General features: G+C 47.7%; 1 protein-coding gene across 1 annotated transcript; it reads right to left on the bottom strand.

The window, feature by feature from the left end:
* Positions 1-10,971: 10,971 nt before the first annotated feature.
* LOC118844012 (retinol dehydrogenase 14-like) lies at positions 10,972-17,767 on the bottom strand. The gene is made up of 2 exons (XM_036751820.1): positions 17,361-17,767; positions 10,972-11,924 (listed from the first exon to the last, which is right to left on the bottom strand). Exons 1-2 carry the CDS (start codon positions 17,745-17,747, stop codon positions 11,307-11,309), a joined length of 1,005 nt encoding a protein of 334 aa, XP_036607715.1. The 5' UTR covers positions 17,748-17,767; the 3' UTR covers positions 10,972-11,306.
* Between the last annotated feature and the right edge of the window lie 2,770 nt (positions 17,768-20,537).

Below are 20,537 nucleotides of genomic sequence, written 5' to 3'. Positions count from 1 at the left end.
ATAAGACTATGCATTTGAAAGCTAACTTCAGGTTTGATTTTTATTATTTTAAAAAGAAAGAAACCCAGAAACTTTCTGTGTTATCTCTCCCCCAATTGAAATTTTTTGAAAAGTGAAATAATATGAGAGATGTCAAGCTGTGTTATCAGTTGGGCACGTTACATAGGGAGAAAACTATTCTCGGTATTTGAAGTCTTTAATTAGTCTGTTTTCATAACAGGGCATTTCTAATCTCTTTGGACTCCCTGCAGATGTTGGAGAGTTAAAGTCTCTGGGTTTCAGGAGGAGGTGCGGGTTTGCCCGGGGTATCTGAGCCCTCAAACATGTTTCTTTTGATCACTGCATTATGATATAACTCAGACATCTCCATTGTTTGGGAAATTTCTCCGATCTCAATGAAATATGACCTCTCTCCCTCTGGCACGGAACCAGTGGGCTGCATTGGGAACGGGTTCCTTTAACCACCCTGGTAATTTACAGTTAGAGATATTAAGCAGAAATCTTTTCTATTCAATTGTGTTGACAGAAAAACTATATAGGGTGGCCTGAGGAAGCTATCATTTTCTTCCTTGCTTCCTTCCTTCACTCTTTTTCTTTCTTTCTTCCTTTCTTCCTTTCTTCCTTTCTTCCTTTCTTTCTTTCTTCCTTTCTTCCTTTCTTCCTTTCTTCCTTTCTTCCTTCCTTCCTTTCTTCCTTTCTTCCTTCCTTCCTTCCTTCCTTTCTTTCTTTCTTTCTTTCTTTCTTTCTTTCTCTTTCTTTCTTTCCTTCCTTCCTTCCTTTCTTTCTAAATAGACCTACTCGAATGCTGCAATTTCTTACAAAACAACACCTGTTCCACAAAGGACACTTATGAGAGAAGAGTCATGATACATTGTTACATGCCAATGAAAACTGGAAGACTGGCATGGAAGAAAGAATGTTGGATATGGCTTTGGAAATCAGAGGCTTTGGGTTCAAATCCAGACTGCTTCTTAATAGTTTTGTGACTTCCTTGAAATCATAGGGTCTGCATGTAGAGCTGGAAGATTGGAAGACATGCACAACAAGCTTATCCTTTTATAGATGAGGGTCAGAGAGGCAGGATTTGAATCCATGTCCCTAACTCTGAGCCCACCAATTCTTTTCCTTTTCTTGCTTTTGCAAAGTGAAGGATTTGTTCTGGAGCGTCTCTCCTTTCCCTTCAGCTTGAATTCAGTGGAGCTATACAAACTCTAGGGTGCCTACTTTAAGGTTCTCTATACTTTCCATCCATCCAGGTCACAGAACCTCCAAGCAAGAAGGTGTATCCCAGGGCCACATCATCTCTCCTGTGCCTAAAGTAGCACCATAGAATCTTAGGGCTGGAATACGTCCTCTCGCCCAACTCATTCCAATATTCCTGACAAATTGTCCTTTGCTTGAAATCCTCCAAGAACTCAGAGCTCACTCCCTTTCAAAGAGGAGTCCATTTTAGTTTTGGGAGGCTAGAGTCAGGGCAGCTAGGTGGCACAGTGCACAGAGCACCAGGCCTGGAGTCAGGAAGACCTGAATTCAAATCTAGCCATAGATACTTACCAACTGTGTGACCCTGGGCAAGTCACTTAACCCTGATTGTCTCAGTTTCCTCATCTGTAAAATGAGCTGGAGGAAGAAATGGTAAACCCCTCCAGTGTCTTTCCCAAGAAAAGCCCACATGGGGTCAGAAAGGATTGGACATGACTGAAGAATAACTCAACTGCAACAACAAAATCATTAAGAGGTTTTCCCCTTATGTCAAACCCTCTTTAGGCACCTTGTCCCTCGCTGCCAAGTCCCATGGCCTTTCTCAAATCTTCTCGTCCTTGAGTCATCTTCAGTGTTTTTGAAATTATTGACCTTCTCTCTGTGTCTCTGCTTTCCTAGTTTTCCTCCCACCAATCACAGGAGAAATATGTTTCTGGGACAGGAGCCACGATGATTTATCTGTTCCTGGCCAGCACGGGGCCTTCAAGGACAGCCGATGAAACGTTATTTAGCATATGCCCAACTATCTGAGTACTCAATCTATTGCAAAACCGATGCTAAGTAATGACGATTAGCCATGGCAATTGGAATGTCGGTGTGGGCATTAGTAATCAGGGAGCACGGAGCATGGGGGAGGAGCAGGGAGGGATGGTGGGGGGTTATGGGCCTGGTGTCAGGACTTGCCTTCAGATCCTGCTGCAGATGCTTATTCAGCTGTGGCCATAAACAAATCCTTTCCTCTCTGGGAGACTCTGCTACTGTCTCTGTATAATGGGGCGGTAATGCTTCCATTACTTAGTGTATTGGGATTGTGGGAGGAAAGAACTCAGCAAACTGGCTCCAAAAGCTATGAGAACATAGCAGTAATCTACAGGGCAATCACTGAAGTCATCTGCAGGGGACTTGGACTCTCACAGTGTTGGAGCCGAGAACGATCTGAGGGCTCATCTGGCCAGACACTCTCATTTAATAGGGGAGGAGATTGTGGCTCAGAAGAGGGAAATGACTGCTCTGAGGTCACCCTGAAACGAGAGCTTGAACCCCAGCTCTGCCACCTACTAGCTCTGTGACATTCCAGCATCCCAGGCCTCAGGCTGGAAGAGACTTGGGAGCTCACCCAGTGAAGTCTCTTCATTTTTCAGTGGGGGAAACTGAGGCCCAGAGAAGGAACGTGATTTATACAACTGGCATTTATGAAGCATCTACTATATGCCAGGCACAGTGCTGAGTGCTGGGAGTGCAAAGAAAGTGCCTGTCGTTGGGTGGCTCTGGTCTAATGGGGGAAGATGATATGCAAACAACTGTGTACAAACTAGATGTAAATAGGCTGAATTGGAGATAATCACCAGGGCAAGGCTCTGGAATTCAGAGGGGTTGGGAGAGGCTTCCTATAGCCTGGAGGCAGAGACAGGTAGGAGAGCACCAGCCATGGAGGACGGCCAGGGAGAGTGCCCAGAGCTGAGAGATGGAGGGAGGCCAGTGGAGGCAATCTAAGAGGACCTGGGGAGGCAGGAGGGTTTAAGGCAGATCCCCCCTCCACCACCCCCGCCCCAGGCTGCAGATAGGCTTTTAGCGGCTCACTTTTCAAATAAAGGTATAATTAAGGATTAAACTATTAGGCAAATAAACCATATTGAAAAGGGGAAATTTCAATTAATATCAATTAATTACACTTATTACTTAAGATGTTTATTTATCATGAAATGTCTCTTCTCAGATTAGACAGAGGATGGTCAGTTACCGAGGGTCACATGACAAACAGGACAGTGCCACAGCGGTGACTCACCCTCACCTGAGGGATACAATACTGACAAGTGGAAGGCATGTACGATGCCCTCATTGTATCTTTCTTTCACATCCTTTCCATTTTTCTCTCACAGCCCAAAATCCTTTATGCTGGCCATATGCTGTGCAGGCCTGGTTTAAGGTGTGAGAAGACTTGAAATTCAGCGAGGAGCTAGAGAATACCAGAGACCAAGTAAGATAACATCCTCAGTAAATTGGCTCTTTATTAAATTCCTGTGTGAACAGCACTCTGCTACATGCTCTGGACAGTTGCAAAGCAGAATGAACCAATTCCTGTCCTCACAGAGCTTATATTCTGAGGAAGGAGGAGAGGGAGGAGACCACATGTGCACATCGACCACTTAATATACAAAGTATATACAATGCCATTTCTGAGGGGAGAGCCCAGGGCCCACAGCCACAGCAAGAGAACAGGGGCTTTCTGAGAGCCCAGTAGAATGGCGAGGAAGAGAAGAGGAGGGGCCTGGGTGAGGGAGGGAGCTGGGAGAGGTGGTCCAGGAAAGAAACCTTGGCTTTGGGGAGCCTAGGATAAACTCAGAGGGATTGGGGGAGCCTCTGAGTAGAGTCAATGATTTTACCCTTCACTGTAACAGTGGTGATTTTGATTTGGGAAAGGGGGAAAGAAAGGTGGCTCATTGCCAGGGACTCATTGAATGGTTGTTGGACGAATTCATGAGCATCAGCTCTGATGGAAGAGATTGCAAGGAAGAACTCAAATCAGATTGAGGCAGGAACCTTGGCCTCCGCTGTCATTCAGTCATTTTTCAGTCGCGTCCGATTCTTTGGGAGCCCATTTGGGGTTTTCTTGGCAGAGAAACTGGAGTGGTTTGCCATTTCCTTCTCCAGTCCATTTGACAGATGAGGAAACTGAGGCACACAGGGTTAAGTGACTTGGCCAGAATCATACAGTGAGGGTCCGCTGCCAAATCCGAGCCAGGCACTCTGTGCACTATGGCGCCACCTAGCTGCCCTGACCCTCATTAACAAGGACAATACAGAACAGACCTTTAGAAACTATTGGCCACTTAGGAAACATGGTCAATAGTCAGCCTTCAAAAGGCCTGTGCACCCACTCCTCCCGGGTCTTCATCTGAGTCCTCAGCACAGCGTCAGGCACACAGTAAGTGCTTAATAAATGCTTGCTTCCTGCGTTAGGATCCAGGAGCTGGGGTCGAGGTGTCAGAATCCTGGATCCAGAGTCACCAGGCTTGGGTTTGATTCCTGGCCCTGTTAGTTAGAAGCCGTGTGACCTGGGACAGCTCCCTTTATGCCTGGAGCCTCAGTTTTCTAACCCGCAAAATGTAAACAACATCTCACAGTGGGGTGGAGAGTCCTTGTCCTGCACACCAAGGTTCCGGGTCTGCTTTGGAAAAGTCCACTCTTTTCACACCTGTACTCTCATCCTCCAAGTCTGGGAGTCATTGATCAGGTAAGGATCTCCGATCCCCTCCAACTGCTGTGCAAACAGCACGTGGGAGGCATCCCAGACTGGTGGAGGGAGTTGGGTTCCCATCGCGTTAGACACAGAACAGCCATGTAACAGGAAGCATTATTTATCCAGAGTACACGCACCACTCTGAGCTAGGCAGGGTGAACAGAGCACCGGGCATCAGGAACCTCCATCTGCCTCAGTTTCCTCATCTCTAAAGTGGGGACAATCATAGTACCCACCTCCCAGGGTGGTTCTGAGGATCGGATAAGATAGTAATTATAAAGCGCCTACAGTCCTTAAAGTGCTATAGGAAATGCCAGCTATTCTTAGAATCCTGGGCAGGGGTCTCAGTCTCTTACTCTGCAGAATAGAGATGATGACCTTTGAAATGCCTGCTTCCCAGGGTTCTTGGGAGAGAAAGTCTGGAAAGCCCTGTGCAAGCCTGAGTGTGCTGAAGAAGTAGAGTTCTTTTGCATCCTTCTTCGTTGAGATTTGTGCATCTCTTTAAAAAGCCTGGGTCAGTCTCCTCAAGGATACTTCCAGTGCATCTCCATCCCACTCGCTGCCCCTTCTGGATGGATCCCAGGTGGCCCGGCACAGGCTGGTGAGGAAGGTGTTGGAACATTCCGCCCTCCCTGCCCTTCTCTCCTGCTGCTGCCTCCATCCTCTTTACAAAGGCCCCCACAGCCCTTGTCAGCCAACCCTCTCCCCTTCTCCCTCCCCCCAGCCCATCATCTCCCCATCCTGTGGCTCTGATAGCCTTGTGGGAGCTCTTTCAAGTGCAGCCAAGCCAGCTGCATGACCCACACCCAGGCGAGAGCTCCCCCACCCGGGGTTACACGGATTCAAGCCCACGCTCCATCACCAAGGCAGCCAGATGGCCCTGGAAGAAAGCTGGCGACCCTCTCACTTTCATTTCAACAGCAGCAAACAATGTTCAATGTTTAAAATAAACTCTTCCAGATGAGCTAAAGATAAACTCTGAGGTGGGTGGACTGGGGCTCTCCAGGGCTGCCTCCGACTCTGAAGTGTTTGATTACATTAACACAAAACCCCTGGGCAGAATCGGCTTCTGTCAACAGAATGCTCCGGCCCAACACCTCCGACATGAAGCTGCTTCCGGTCCTTTCATGGATGGGCCACAGAAAGGGGTTCTGCTTTTTCACAAAACACCAAGGCTGCCCATTTCCCAGGGTCCGGCACTTCCCTAATTCACGGCAGCATGTCGGGGCAAACATTCCATCTAAAATGACCATTGTGTGTTTTCCTGCACGAATGGACTCGTGCATGAACACACACAGATAATTATGAACCAATAACAGGGCATTCCGCTCCTCCATTGACCCAGCCGCTTTAATTGGGGGCCAATCTAAAAGAGCCATAAGCTGCTGATGACAGTGTAGCTGAGTGTCTGCAGAACTCCCTGGAGTCCCGGAGACCTGGGGGTGGTGGGGTGGTGGTGGTGGTGGTACAGATCCTGCCTAGAACACTTAGTATTAGCGAATGAAGCACTTAAAGCTAGGAGGGACCTTAGAAGCCATTGAATCCAACCTCTCATTTTACAAGTGAGGAAACTGAGGCACAGAGTTGAAGCGACTTTTTCCAGGTTGTACAGCTCATAAGTGTCTGATGGAGGAGCTGAACCCAGGGCCTCCTGACTCCCAGGTACCTCACTACCTGCATAACTTTAGGCAAGGCACAACTTCTTATAAAATACCCTAGAGGGCTATTGTGGAAATCAAATAAGATGCACATTCTTTGTGAAGCCCCATGAGATGCTTTAAAGGTGCAGCCTCTTCTGCAGTCTGGAAGGCCCACCTACGGCACACCTTGGCTGCCGCCCCGGACAAGCTCCTTCCCCTCTTCCGTCCGGGAGAAGTCGCAGAGTTCCACGATCAGTGAAATCACAAGTCCAGTCCAAAAGATGCTATGTAAATGTCAGCTGTTACTCTTGCTGACACCACTGCAGCCGTTACTCCTGGTGATGGCTTGGTCTCTAGGTTAACTGGGGATGCAGGCCACCATCCAAAGCAATAATCCAATGATTTGGGTTTGAATCTGCCCTACTCCTTTGTGCTTGAGTGACCTTGGCTGTGTCATTAAATCTTGCTAGGCCCTACCAATAACACCACCTAACACTTATACAGTAATTACTGTGTGCCAGGCTCACGCTAAGCACTTCACAAATATTCACTTATTCCTTACAACAATACTGTGAAGCAGGTACCATTATGATTCCCATTTTACAGAGTAGGAAACCGAGGCAGGCAGTAGTGAAGTAGCTGGGCCTGGGTCATGTAGCTAGTGGGTGTCTGAGGCTGGATCTGAGCTCATCTTCCTGACTCCAGGCTGGGCCACCTGGCTGTATGTCTTAGTTTCCAGCTTAGACATTGGGTGCTGGCATGCGTTTTCTGTAGCAGAGCTGGAGGCCTAAAACAAAGTATATCTTCATGTTCAAGTCTTTAAGACGATAATTCAACAGCCATTTATGAAGGCTCGCCTTTGAGGAGAGGTGAGGGGGCAGTCCAGGGGTGGTTCGGCTGTGAGAAGAGCACAGTGCTCCCTGGTAAAGGAGGTGACATTCAGTACCATGTAAGGGAGAAGGGGCCAAAGGACTTGGAGCCAGTGGTGACTTTAACTGGTACAGACATCTAGGTAGGGGAGGAAGTTCTGTTTTTTAGGAACAGCGGGGAGATGACTTTCTCTTAGTCCAAAATGTTGCTAAAAGTCTGTTCAGCAGAACCGTCCACAGGTCTCCGAACAAGTTCACTCTGCCCTCCCGACAAGCTTCCACTCTGTGTGTTGGGACCCCTATCGCCCGAGTGCACTGCAGAATTTGGGGAAGTGGAAGTCTCAGAATGAGACGGGGCTGTTGGGTCTTCCCTTGATTCTCAGAGAAGGAATTTAGGGGCAGGGGGAGGGGAGTGGCCATGCCTAGGCCACACCAGAAGGGTGAGGCAGAAGCAAGATGCAAATGCACTAGACCTCCTTGTTATATAGAAATTTGGCTCTTAGGCAGTGTATCTGCCTGGATAGCAGCAGCATCACCTTGGAGAGAGAGAGCTGGACTTGGTCAAACAGTCTTGGGTTCAAAGCCTGCCTCTTGACGCTGACTAGGGAGCGAACAAGGCCCTTTCAGGGGCACAGGCGCCTCCCCGGCTTCTTCACATCATCCATGGTCTGTGATGGGTGCTGCTGAAAGGCCTCTGAGGGGAGAAAAGCCCAGGTCCTCAGCTTACTGACCTATCTTTCTGTTAAGTGAAGGCTATTACTACTGAGGACACATTTGACTGAAAGCCCTTTTAATCACACGGAAATCAATTCAGTCTTTCTTCCTGCTAAGATTAAACTCCTTCCTTTCATGTTACCTACAACTAACAAGATCCCCCTCCCTGTTGTAACATCTGAGGCTGCCTGGGAGGCAGCGTCCTAAAGGGTGATTACGAACACGCTCCAATTTGAGTGTTCCAAGGACATTTGGAATCAATTAAATATTCAAATGCAGGTTTTCAGATCTCTAGCCAGGCACAGCAGGTTGGTAGGACAAGGGGCTGGGGGAAGATAGCTGCTGCTCCTTACACCAAAACTCTAGTTGGAGACAGATTAAAAACAAAACAAAAAACAAACCAAACAAACCAAACCATGCTGTCCAGGCTTCCTGCGTCTTCCAGCAAACAGCTTCCTCCATAGTAGCGATCATACAGAAAGAACAGGGGCTGAGCTGTCTGGCTTACGAGAACCACTACGGTATGAACCTGCTTGCATCTTTTTTGAAAGATGTGGCTGTTCCCAGGACTGAGGCTGTCAATCATATATTCCCTGGCCTTTGCACAGACTCTGCTTGTAGGTAAATCCATTTAGGGCCTGGAGTAGTGAGAAAGCCGGGCATTCCTGAGCGCTCGGGATGAAGGCGATTTAAGTCCATTTCTGTCCGTCCTCCCCTTCCTTCCCCTGCTCCCTGACCCCCTCCACCTGCACGGACTGTATTATCGCACAGCATAGTGAGTGAGCAGTACCTTATTTACTGACATCAAGGAATGATGTGATTCCTCCACCAGTGAATTTTCCAGATACCTGAGGATGTATTGAAACTTCATATCCAACATTTTTGTTGAAAATATTCCAAAGCATGTCATAAGCTCCACTGCCTCCGGTATAGGAGACACTAAACCTACCTCATCCTGATACCTTGAGTGGCGTCATAATTCTAAGGCAGTTAAGATGGTAAAGAAGCCAGAACTCTAGAGCCAGAGTCAGGAACACCTGAGTTTAAGTCCAAGTCCAGACATTGTGTTACCTTGGGCAAGTCATTTGACTTCTGTCTACCTCCATTTCTTTAATTGTAAAGTAGGGATAAAAAACAGTGCCTATATTCCAAGGTTATATCAAATGAGAGAATCTTTGCAAACCCTAAAGCAGTATATAAATGCTAGTTATTACTTTTATTAAATTGTCCTGTGATATTCTCAGGGTAGATTGTATTCTTTAGGGCTGCTTGGCCCTCCTTCCTGGCAGCTACTATTTCTCATTGTGGTCAGTAGCCCCAGTGGCCATGAAATCATTCAATCTGAACATTCTAAGGGGTGTTAGAAATGAAGTCTAATCTTGTTTCACAAAGAAGCAAAGAGGCTTAGAAAGGTTAAGAGGCTTGTGCAAGGTTCCCCAGCTGGTTGGTGGTTCCATAAGTAAGTTTTCTACCAGGTCCTGTGCTCTTTGTTCTATTGGTTTTGTATCCAAAGCAAGCACACTAGTTGCTGGTTCATGATTCTAAATCAAGGAAGGGGTCTAATGGTAGCCTCGCCCAAAAAGTGCATGGGGTTTGTGAGTTCTTTGCCCAACAAAGTTTTCTGGCTTACTTCTGCTTTTTGGACTGTTCTGGATGACTTCATAGAAGGGCTCCACTGTCTTCACAGTATTACATACCACCTGAACCAATGCCAGCACAATCTATCTGATGGCTACCCCATCATACAAATGACATGCTGTTTGTAGCCCCTCCAATGTTGACAATCCAATTATTTTATTATATGGTCCGAGGTATTGTCAAGGAACTCAATCACCCAGTAAAAGCCCACTTTAAAGAAAATACCCAGAAGAAAGTATAACTGCCCAACTTGGATACCTAGGAAAACAGTTCTCTTCACCTCTCCAGCCACCTCTAACTAGGGCTGATGGCAAAAAGCAAAAGCCATCTCATTCATAATTTTCATTCCTTCTGTAAATAGTCTAAAGACATGCAATGGAAAGGAGAAAGGAGAGAATTCACAACTCTGAGCAGGCCAGGCACGCTGCTCATCACACTGTAGCCATTACAACGCCTCCTGTTTCATCCAACACGAAAGTGGGAAGGATGTCTTCCAAATGGCAGCTCAGTTGACCTTAGTGTTTCCCAGATGAGTGCTTCATTTTTCATCATTACTAAATTAACAGCCCCCACTTTATAACACTGCCACAAAGAACATTTTTCCCCACTCAAAAAGCTCAACTCTGGGGGGAAAAGACCTGAATCCACTGAAAGGCATCATGTATCCAAATGCAGAAAAGATGGCATTCCTTGAAATAAAGAGCCCCTTTTAATGAAGTCGAGGTGTAGGACAGATTTATTAGCTCCGATTTTCCCATGTTACATTCAAGCTGATTTCCTGTCCATATTGCTAAGCTCTGCAGACTCCTTTGTAGGATTAACGTTTTTTTCTGAAGAAGTCGGAGAGCACAGGATGCAGCCATGCTGACCACACCTGCATGGCCACACCTGGGATGCTACAGTCCTGGATTACAAAGCACCATGTCCAGGCTGGACAGAAAGCAGCTGTGATTTATGATCTGCTAGGATCCCCCCATGCTCGGAGAGTTTAGGCCGAGAAAGACCTTAAAAATGGACTTCAAAGCAGCAGCTGCTCTCACCCTCGACAAAAGCGACAAGGAGAGTGGGTGCATTGCAAGCTGTACTATTTTCACTGAATTCTTTGCACTTTTATGAGATGGCAGAAAACAAAAAAAATAGTCATTTAAAAAATGAAGTAAGGCCTTTGAAGCTGCTGGTCCTATGAAATGACCTGGGCTCTAAAGTGAGAGCAAAGCAGCAGCATGGGGAGGTAGAGAAAACCCCAAGGACCCTCCAGGCCTCAATTTCTTTCTCCAGGGGCATGGGGATCAATGGTACTTGTCACCTTACTAGGGTGGCCATTTAGAAGCTGGGAGCTCAGCACTGGTGAGGGAAGTTTATCATCCAGAAAGCACACAACACCAAGTTTGGTCAACAGTGTTTACTCTAACAATTCTGGGTTCCACCCCAGCGGGGTGCTCCTTAGCACCAGGGACCCCTGGCAGTGCCACAACTGCCCAGTTCTTAGTTCAAGTACATGCTCGGCTAAAAGCTTAACAAACAGCTGCTAATCTATGAGCATTCAGACCGGGGTTTTTTTTAGCAGTGGAGCCTTTTAAGGTTTCAATGATTTATTTATTTTTTCACATCAAGAGGACTATGCAACATACTTAGTATCCCAGTCCCAACAGGCCCATCCCTGAGAGAAGCCCTGGCTTGCACTGCAGCAACCACTGACTCTCCTCCTCAGAGTCCCCAGAGCTACTTCATTATGCCCACCATTGCTTCACTGATATCCCACAGTTTTCTTGCCACAGAGTCATCCATGGCTTTGGGCAGGAGGTCCTCCTCTTTACAATCTCCAAAGTACTTTCCTGACACACCCTCTACTTCTGGGGATGAGGCCAGGTAGACTGAGGTTTGAGCTCCTTCTTCAGGGGTTTTGAGAAAGGCCCATGACGCTAGATTGAAAAGTGGCTTGGCCAGTAGGGGTATGTTTATATGCCTCCCCAGATCGGTTCGGACAATCCCAGGATGAAGCACATTTACAGTTACATTTGTGCCTTCTAGGCGGCGGGCTAATTCTCTGGTAAAGAGAATATTTGCCAACTTGCTCTGACTATAACAGAAACTTTTATTATATTTTAGCTCACTATTCAAATCTTCAAAGTTGATTTCTCCATATTTGTAAAGTTTGGAAGAAACCACCACAATCCTGCTGGGGGCCGATTCTTTAAGGCGGTCAAGAAGCAGGTTAGTAAGCAAGAAGTGGCCCAGGTGATTCACCCCAAACTGCATCTCAAAGCCATCTTCTGTCTTCATGTATGGGCAACGGAAGACCCCTGCATTATTGATCAAGACATCCAGTCGGGGCTCCTCCTGGAAACGCAAAGAGAAAAGGTTGGATGAAGACTTTATCCCGACTGACCCCTGACCCAAAGAATGTCAATGTAGCAGCTGCCTATCTGAGTTTCAAACCCAAGGTCTCCCTTTTCACCCAGAGGTTAGCCACAATCTTTAGCACTTTCTGCCCAATGAAACCATCCTGCAAACAGGAAGCCCAGAAAAACATGCTGGATACCCCAGGCAATCAGCCAGCACAGGCCTTAGAAACAGAATCCGACTTGTGACTTTGGGGCTTTTCCTCATCCATCTCACACCAACAGGCCCAGCTTCTAAAACGTCTTTGAACGAACCCTCTAATTATTGTGGTCTTCCTATGGCCACACAGCAATGCTCAAGATCCTGGGATTCCATTAGTGTGGGTTCTCCTCCACTGAGGTGGCTCCTCATTCCTTCTAGGATGTAGGGGATGCTTTGTGAACTGCTGCAGCTCCTAACTTGGGGTGACCTCTCTGTGGCTGGTGACTCAACTCCCCTGGGTTTCTGCCTCCTTCCACCTGTCTGCTCCTCCTCAGACACTGTGGGTCCCTTCAGGGTGGCTGGGGGACAGGGGAAGGGCTCTGTCTCTCCCCCAGTCTCTTCCATTACCATAGGTTTGATGATCATCTCTAAGTTTATGACTTCCTGACCTACTTACTGAGTCAGCAGGAAACTCTCTGGCCAGAGCAGCCCTCTGCTGCCGTCATCGGATAAGCCTGAGGAGTTTCAAACTCACCATCCCGATGGAACTCATGATATTGCTTGCCGAGCCTTCTCTCTGTCCTCTCAGAGACTTCTCCCTGCCTTGTCCCGCTCCCTCTAAGCCCACAGGTTTGTCGATTCTACCCCTGTAACATTTCTCACTTATCACAGTCCAGCCCTCACTGCCTCTGACCTCACTCCTTCCGTTGCCTCCTAATTGGGCTCCCGACCTCAGGCCTGTTCTGTATCCCAATGGCACTCTGCTCCTCAACAGTACTGTCCAGAATCCTACCAAATCTCTCCATTGATCCAGAAGCATTTATAAAGCCCTGCAGTTAGTGCTGGGAATGTAAAAACACCAGAAAAGCAGCTCTGGTCTGCCCTTGAGGACCTGATGTTCTAGAGGGTGGGGCAACATGTATACATAGAAGCATGTGGAAAAAGTAGGGAGAAATACAAGTTAATTTTGGGGAGCAGGGACAGGGAGGGGGAACAGTAAAAACTTCTTGTAGGAGGTAGTGATTGAACTCAATTTGAAAAAAGCTGGGACTTCTAAGAAGTCTGCCACTCTCCACTGCAGTCAACCTAGACCATTAGCTGTTCCCTCTCCTACCTCCAGGCCTTTGCACAGGTGGTTTCCCAGGCCCTGAATGCACTTGTCTTGTATCTCCAGTCCTGCCACACAGTCTGGCCCTGAAAAAGTCTAATAAATCTGGCTGATTGATAGGAGGAAGCCTGATAAACTACCACAACTGACTATAGTGCACTAACATTCCTTTCAGGACTTGCTATAGCCCCAACAAACTAAGATGCTTAGATTCTGGGCAGAGGATAGGGGGGGCCTTTAAAAAAATGGTCAGTTGGTTGTTGGGGGGTGAGGATGGGGAGCAAATCCTGTTATTTCATTGGTCTAGGGAGCTCCCAGTAAGGAAACTCCCTTTTCCAATGTCCCTGAAGCTGCCTGGGGCACTGAGAGGTCAGGAAATCTGCCCAGAGTGACGTAGCCTATGTGTCAGAGGCAGGATAGATTCTGGCCTTGTTGCTTTGAAGGACATTTCTTTTGAGGTCAAAATTATTTTCATAATAGTAGTAGAATATTTTAATTTATAATGTGGCAATCATAGCTAGATATAAGCAATTTAAGGGGGCAGCTAGGTGCTGCAATGGTTAGGGCCCTGGGCCTGGCATCAAGAAGACTCATCTGAGTTCAAATTTGGCCTCGGACACTTACTATGTGACCCTGGGCAAGTCACTTAGCCCTGTTTGCCTCAATTTTTTCATCTGTAAAATGAGCTGGAGAAGGAAATGGCAAACCACTCCATTACCTCTACCAAGAAGAGCCCAAATGGTGTCACATAGTGACACAACTGAAAAAAGTAACTGAATATAAACAAAAGCTCTTGGGCGGGGAGTTCCCTCAATTATTCTGAGGAGCGTAAAGGGGTGGTGAAGACTGCCATACTACATGGCACTGCCTCTCAGTGAGGGGGCAGTGAAAAGTTCCCAAAGCTACAAGCATCAGTCTGGAGAGAAGGGAGAAGGGGTGAGGGGGATCTCTACACTGGGTAATTGCACATTCAGGAGGTGGGGGTCAAAACCATTTGGCTCCTCCTGCTTATTCCCTCCAAAAGGCATGAGCTTCAGCTGTGGGCAGAGGGATGCAATCAGAGGGATCTCAATGCTTCCAGGAGCTCCCTTACTGAGAATTTCCTATACAGTGATCCCCCAGGTCTGGTTTAAAAACATGTGGTCATTCCTTTCCCATGTGCTAGAAGACCTGGTTGGACACCAGGTCACCTTTGGTGGGGGGGTGAGGCAGAGATGATCTGGGTGTCTTACTGCAAGCTTGTGGTCCAGCAGAGGTCATTCTGAACCTAGACTGTGTTGGAGGCCCAGCATCTGGGCAGAAGACAGCCAGGTCTCACTGCACTGCTCTGAGCACATCTGGAGGGCAGGTTCAATTTTGGGACCTTCATAATAAGCAGGTTATTACGATGCTAGAGAAAGTCCATGACTGGACAATCAGCATGATGAAGAACTAGGAGTACTGTGAAGAAAAAACTCCGAGAGGATGTTCTGGACAGGGGAGGCTCCCTGTGAAGGCATCAGAGAGTGAGGCCAGACTTGTCCTGAGATGGCCCCAGAGAGCCCAGCTCCGACCAATGGGCTCCACATAAGGAAGGTCTTAGGAATGAGCTCTCCCAAAGTGGACAACAGTGTCTGGAGAGACTCTGGACTCCCTCTCACTGGGGATCAGTGGTCTTCTTCCACCACTGGGCCATGCTGGTTTTATGAGAATTGAAGGAAAATGTGAAAAGTGCCACCCCTACTTGTCACAATTAACAGGGGGCAATGTCAGTTGTTTCCTGGAATCCCTGAGTCTTATTTTTCTTATAATATTCGCAAAGACATTGGAATTTGGAGTATGAAAGGAGCACTTTTTACTCACCCTCTGGAAGGTATTCCAAAGGCATTTTTAATTGCAAATTCTTCAGTTGACAAAAATTTGACATTTCTTCATTTCCTTCTCCATTTTTTGGGGGAGGAAGGAATAAAAACAAGCCCCTCATAACAAATGTGTGGCCTATCGGCCGCTTCATCACCATGAGTCATTGCACTGATCAGAGCACTGAAGTCCTTCCAAATCTTTGGTCTTTCCAGGGTTGCTGTTCTGGGTGAAACTGCTCTCCTGCTCCCACTCCTGCTTCCTTCACTGGCCCAGATCACCAAGTTTTCCCAGGTTTCTCTTTCCCTTTATTATGACTTAAGGCCTGGCAGTGCTGCATTTGACTCATCCACCATTCTGAGAAGTGAGAATGCCCCTTGTCCACTACAGGAAAGCTGCTCTAAACGCTTCTGTGCGTGTGGACCTATTTCCCTTTCTGTATCTTTTTCCTTTTCTTTACTTTTTGGGTTATAAGCCTCGCAGTGACAGTGTAGTGGGTGGTACAGAGGTTAAAACACTGGACTCAGAGTCAGGAAGACTTGGTTCAAATCTTGCCTCAAATACTTATTAGCTCTGTGACCTTGAGTGAGTCACTTTTCTCCTCCTTGCCTCAGTTTCCTCAAGTGTAAAATGGGAATAGTGATCAGAGCTGCTCCTAGTTTATCTGTTATGGGGATCACATGTGTACAAAAAGCAAACTCCAACAAGACACAAAAGTTAATTATTAATAATCTTATTATACCACTGTGTCAGAGGGGATGAACAGATCTGGAGCCTGATGGGCACGCTTCCAACTGCTTTCCAGAATGTGGCATGAGCCAGTATTTCTGTTCCCCACAACGCCTTCATTATGGGTCGTTTTCTTTTTTATCAGACTTGTCTGAGGGGTGGAGCTTTCACTATTAATTATTAATGATTTGGAGCATTTTTTTTCCAAATGGCTACTGATAGTTTAGATATCTTCCTTAAAAACAAAACTGCCTGTGCTTCTTCTCTGACCATTTATCAACTGTAGAATGGCTCTTACTTTACATACCTTGGAAAAGAGACCTTTATCAGAGAAAATTGCTGCAGGTACTTCCCCCGGTTATCAATCCCCTCCTAAAGTTAGGGGCATTGGCTTTGTTTATGCACAAACTTACATTTTGTGTTATCAAAATTGTCTATTTTATCTCCTGTGATCCTGGCACATAGTAGGCACTTAATAAACGCTTGTTTCCTTGACTCTCTGTCCCTTGGTTGGTCATGAACTCCTCTCCTATAGAGAGATCTAAAAGTAAATGTCTTCCTTGCTTCTCTGACTTGTTCACGTTGCCCCTCCTGCCCCTCTAAGCCACACAATGGTGGAGATCTTGTCCTGGTCACTACCTGGATTCTGCCAGGCAGCTCTCCCAGCCTTTCCAAAGGGTTTGCCCAACAGCAGTTCTTAGCCCAGCTTAGCAAACACTGGGCTTCTGCTGTGTTGGCTGGTTTCTGCAGGGTGTGCACCTTCCTTATCTCTTACCAAGAACCAAATTGTTCTGAGGATCACTGTTTTGGCATCTATCATCATAGACTTAAATATGGTGCTGTCAGCCTTCCTCCCCGGGATTTCCCCTGAGATTCTTGACCTCTTCATCTTCCTGACAAACCTTGTTCTAATTTTGTGGACATCCAGAAAGTAACCCTGCCATAGTCTAACTGGTGTGGCACAGAATGTGTGCATCAGTTTAGATATGCCGTTAGCTCGGGCAATCTTACACTTTGATAGTTTAAAAGCTTCTGGGACACCCAGGGTGGACTCGGCCCAGCCATGGGCCATGACTTGTTTAGGACTCTATCTGCGTAGTTAGATTGCAGCGTTCTGGGGGTCAGATTCCCAAGTCGACAGTGCCTTCCGTGGTCATTTTCAATAGTATTACCCTTCCCATCTCTTCTGGCTGGGTTTTGTGGGTCACAGAGAGAAGTGCCGATCGTTCCTGTGGGTGGATTTCTGTCCGACACCTCACTGGGGACTGGCTCCCTAGAGTTTTCCAAGCCAACCATCGAATGATGGGAGCCTTCCCGGCCCTGGCACTTGGGAGGGGATAAAGATGAGTGAGGCACGGGTAGTAGCCTTGCCCCTCACCTGCGGGCCCCACCCACCCCTCCACCTGGGGGGCTGCGGCCACCGCTCCCCTGCGCACGCCCCGCTCACCTGCGAGCCCCCATCACTGCGCATGCTCTTCCCACCAGCGACCCACCCACCCACCCCACTCCAGCACAGGAGGCTGCAGCCCCCGCCCCACTGCGCATGCTCCGCTCACCTGCAGCACCTCTTGACAGAAGGCGCGCACGGAGCGCAGCGACGCCAGGTCCAGCTCCTTAACGATCAGCTCACCGGCGGGGCCCCCTTCAGCTGCGGGCGGCACCTGGGCCTGGGCCCGGGCCTGCTCCTGCTCCCGGAGGAGCTCCGCAGCGGCCTGCTCGGCGCGCCCCCGGTCACGGCAGGCGAGGATGACGCGGGCCCCCCGGCGCAGCAGCTCGGCCGCCGTGGCCCGGCCCAGGCCCGTGTTGGCGCCAGTCACGATGACCGTCTTGCCGCGCATGACGCCGGCCGCGACCCCACTCAAGGGCCTCAGGTAGCGGCGCGCCGCCAGCCACAGTCCTCCGCCTAGGGCTGCCGCCAGCACAGCCGAGTACAGCAGCGCCATCACTCAGGCGCCGACTGCGCATGCGCTCACCCGGCCTCTGGGACTTGTAGTTTGCGGAGCGCGTGGGGGCGGAGCCTGGCCTCGGGAGGGTAGGTAGGCGGCCCAGTGCACAGAGTCAGGAAGATCCGAGTTCAGATGTGGCCCCGGACGCTCACCCGTGTGACCTTGAGCGCTCAGCCGTGTGACCTTGGGCGAGTTAATAATGTATACATCTGTCTCCTCATCTTTAAAAGGAGCTGAAGAAGGAAAAGGCAAACCGCCCCTGGATCTTTGCCAAGAAGACCCCAGAGGGGATCACGAAGAGCTGGACACGACTGCACAAGTGCATACTGTCTCGTGCTGTGTTCTCGTTAGCTCGAATCACGTAGGTTCAGTTATCATGGCTATGCAAGTGATTCCCAGACCTATCCATCCAACCGCAGTGCTTTTGGGAGGCACCGGCCTCATTTCAGATGGCCTCTTGGACGTCTTGAACCAGAGGGCCCATAGACCTCCCAGGCTGCGCTCTTTATCTTTCTCCCTCCAGCCCTCCCACTGTTGAGGGCACCATCGCCCTCCCACTTGCCCCAGGCCTACCATCTTTTTGTTAGCCTCCTATGCTTGTTCCACCTCATCCAACATATCCAGTGCCTGACCACGTCTTGTCTCCTTTATGTCGATTCTCTCCATTTTATAATCCTACGTCAGGTCCTCATCACCTGTTGCCTGAAATGCTACAGAAGCCTTCTAACTGGTCTCCCTTAGCTGAAGTCTCTCCTTACTCCATCCATCCATCCTTCACGCCATTGCCAAAGTGATTCTACTGAGGCCTAGGCCTGACCCTGACCCTCACCTGCTCAGTGAGCCCCAGCGACCCTGCCCTTATTCTGTGGGGCATCTTCCTGACCTGACCCCTTCCTTTTTAGTTTTCTCAAACTTTACCCCTCCCCCCCTCAATGTACTTGGGCAACATGACCTCCTGGTAGGTCTTTGAACCCAACACCCAATCTCTCCACTCTGGGCTTTTGCATTGGCTGTCCCGTGTGAAGAATAATCTGCCCTTCCCTTTCCTCTCTTGTGTTCTTTGGCTGCCTGCCTAACTTAGTGCAAATCCCACCTTCTGCAGGAGGCCTTTCCCTGTCTCACCTGATGTCCCTGATTACCTTTCGCTTACTCTCTACATACCTTACATGTACATGGTCATTTCCTTGTTGTCTCCTACTCTTAATAAGCTTCTTAAGGGAAAATGCTCACCAGATGTTGTATTAGTACATTTACCTAAAAGGTACTTATTTTTTTAATAATTAAGATTTTTTTTTTATTTTTAGTTTACAGCACTCAGTTCCACATACTTTTGAGTTCCAGATTTTCTTCCCTCCTCCCCTCCCTCCCCAAGATGGCATGGGATCCAATACATCTTCTACATATAACTTCTCACTGAACTTATTTACACAGTAGTCAAGTTGTAAAGAATTATGACTAATGGAATGAATTATTAATGAACAAATGTTTATGGAGCACCCACTGTGTCCATGGCATTGTGCTAGGTACTATGGAGAAGAGGATGCTAAATATACTTTATAAAACCAGACACTTTTCTATGTATGTGTATTATGCATATCCTTTCCAGGCTAAATTGGAGATTTTTGAAGTTACAACATTTAAGAGTCTTTTGTGGAAATCCTTGGAGTTGTAAGTCCTCTGTTTATACTAAGAACAGATGTAGCCTCAGTAGTATCAGGCCAAACATCCTTACGTCAGATGTTTGTGGTGAAGTTTCTGAATCCTTCTGGAAATTAAACGTACATAGGGAGGAATGTGAGGTCACCCCCGTGATCTAGTAGCCTCTCAGAGGTCAAGATGTGAGTTGTAAGTATGGCTCTCATTTTCAATGTTTCTTACTTCCTAGCATGCAAAATGATGAAACTTCTAAACTCACTCATTTGTAGATGGAGAGGGCAAGCATCCATCTGGCTGAATAAACCAAAACCTATAGAATATTCATTAATGACAGGAAAATAAGACCAACTAAAAGTACTAAATGGCAGAACATAAAAACTAAAATGGCACTTCTACGAAACACACCCAGCAACAACAACAAATAAGACAGAAAAGAATAAAGCAGCTGACCCTAAGATCAAAAAGTTTTGTACACTTTGCATCCAGAACCCTGTTCTGCCCAATAAATTGATGGATGTTCCTGATCTACAAAGCCTTGTAGAAGAGAAATAATCTTTACCTACAGCCCAGATTAGAAGTGAAAAGAGAGAGAGAAGCTGGTTTATATGGTTTAAAAGGCAATTGGTGATAAAAATGGGATTACCATAGTGGGTAAAATTTGCTTAGTGCCTCAGTGTTACTGTCCTGGGAATGTGCCTCAGAGGCTGTTAAGTGATGGCTAAACACCCTTCATCCAACATGGATGGAGACTGAGTTGCCGTCACTCCTGGACCAGTTCTGATCTGCTTTCCTGGCTATGGAGGAGGCAAAGGAGTTGTTTTCTTGAAGCAGCTGGCCAGTGTGTGGCTACTTGTAACTGGACATCTGCCGATCAGCTGTGTCCTTCTATGAAGGACTTGTCAATTATTCGTCATTGCCACCTCAACCAAGGTTAGTCTATTGAGTGTAGCCAATTAAATGCTCACTGGTGCTCACAAGAAGAGGTGGAGAAAATCTAGGCACCGAGGAGAAGATATCTCCAAAACAGAAAGAGAAAAGCAGTACTATGGAGCAGAGGAAGACTCCTAACAGAAGACTAGACTCTGTTCCCTCCAGAGGTGGAAATAGTCCCTTAGCCCTGGGCCTGCCTTC

This window comes from Trichosurus vulpecula, chromosome 3 (assembly GCF_011100635.1).
Source record: "Trichosurus vulpecula isolate mTriVul1 chromosome 3, mTriVul1.pri, whole genome shotgun sequence".
NCBI lineage: Eukaryota > Metazoa > Chordata > Mammalia > Diprotodontia > Phalangeridae > Trichosurus > Trichosurus vulpecula.
The sequence above is the reverse complement of the archived record's forward strand: the minus strand, read 5'-3'. Positions and strand labels throughout refer to the sequence as shown.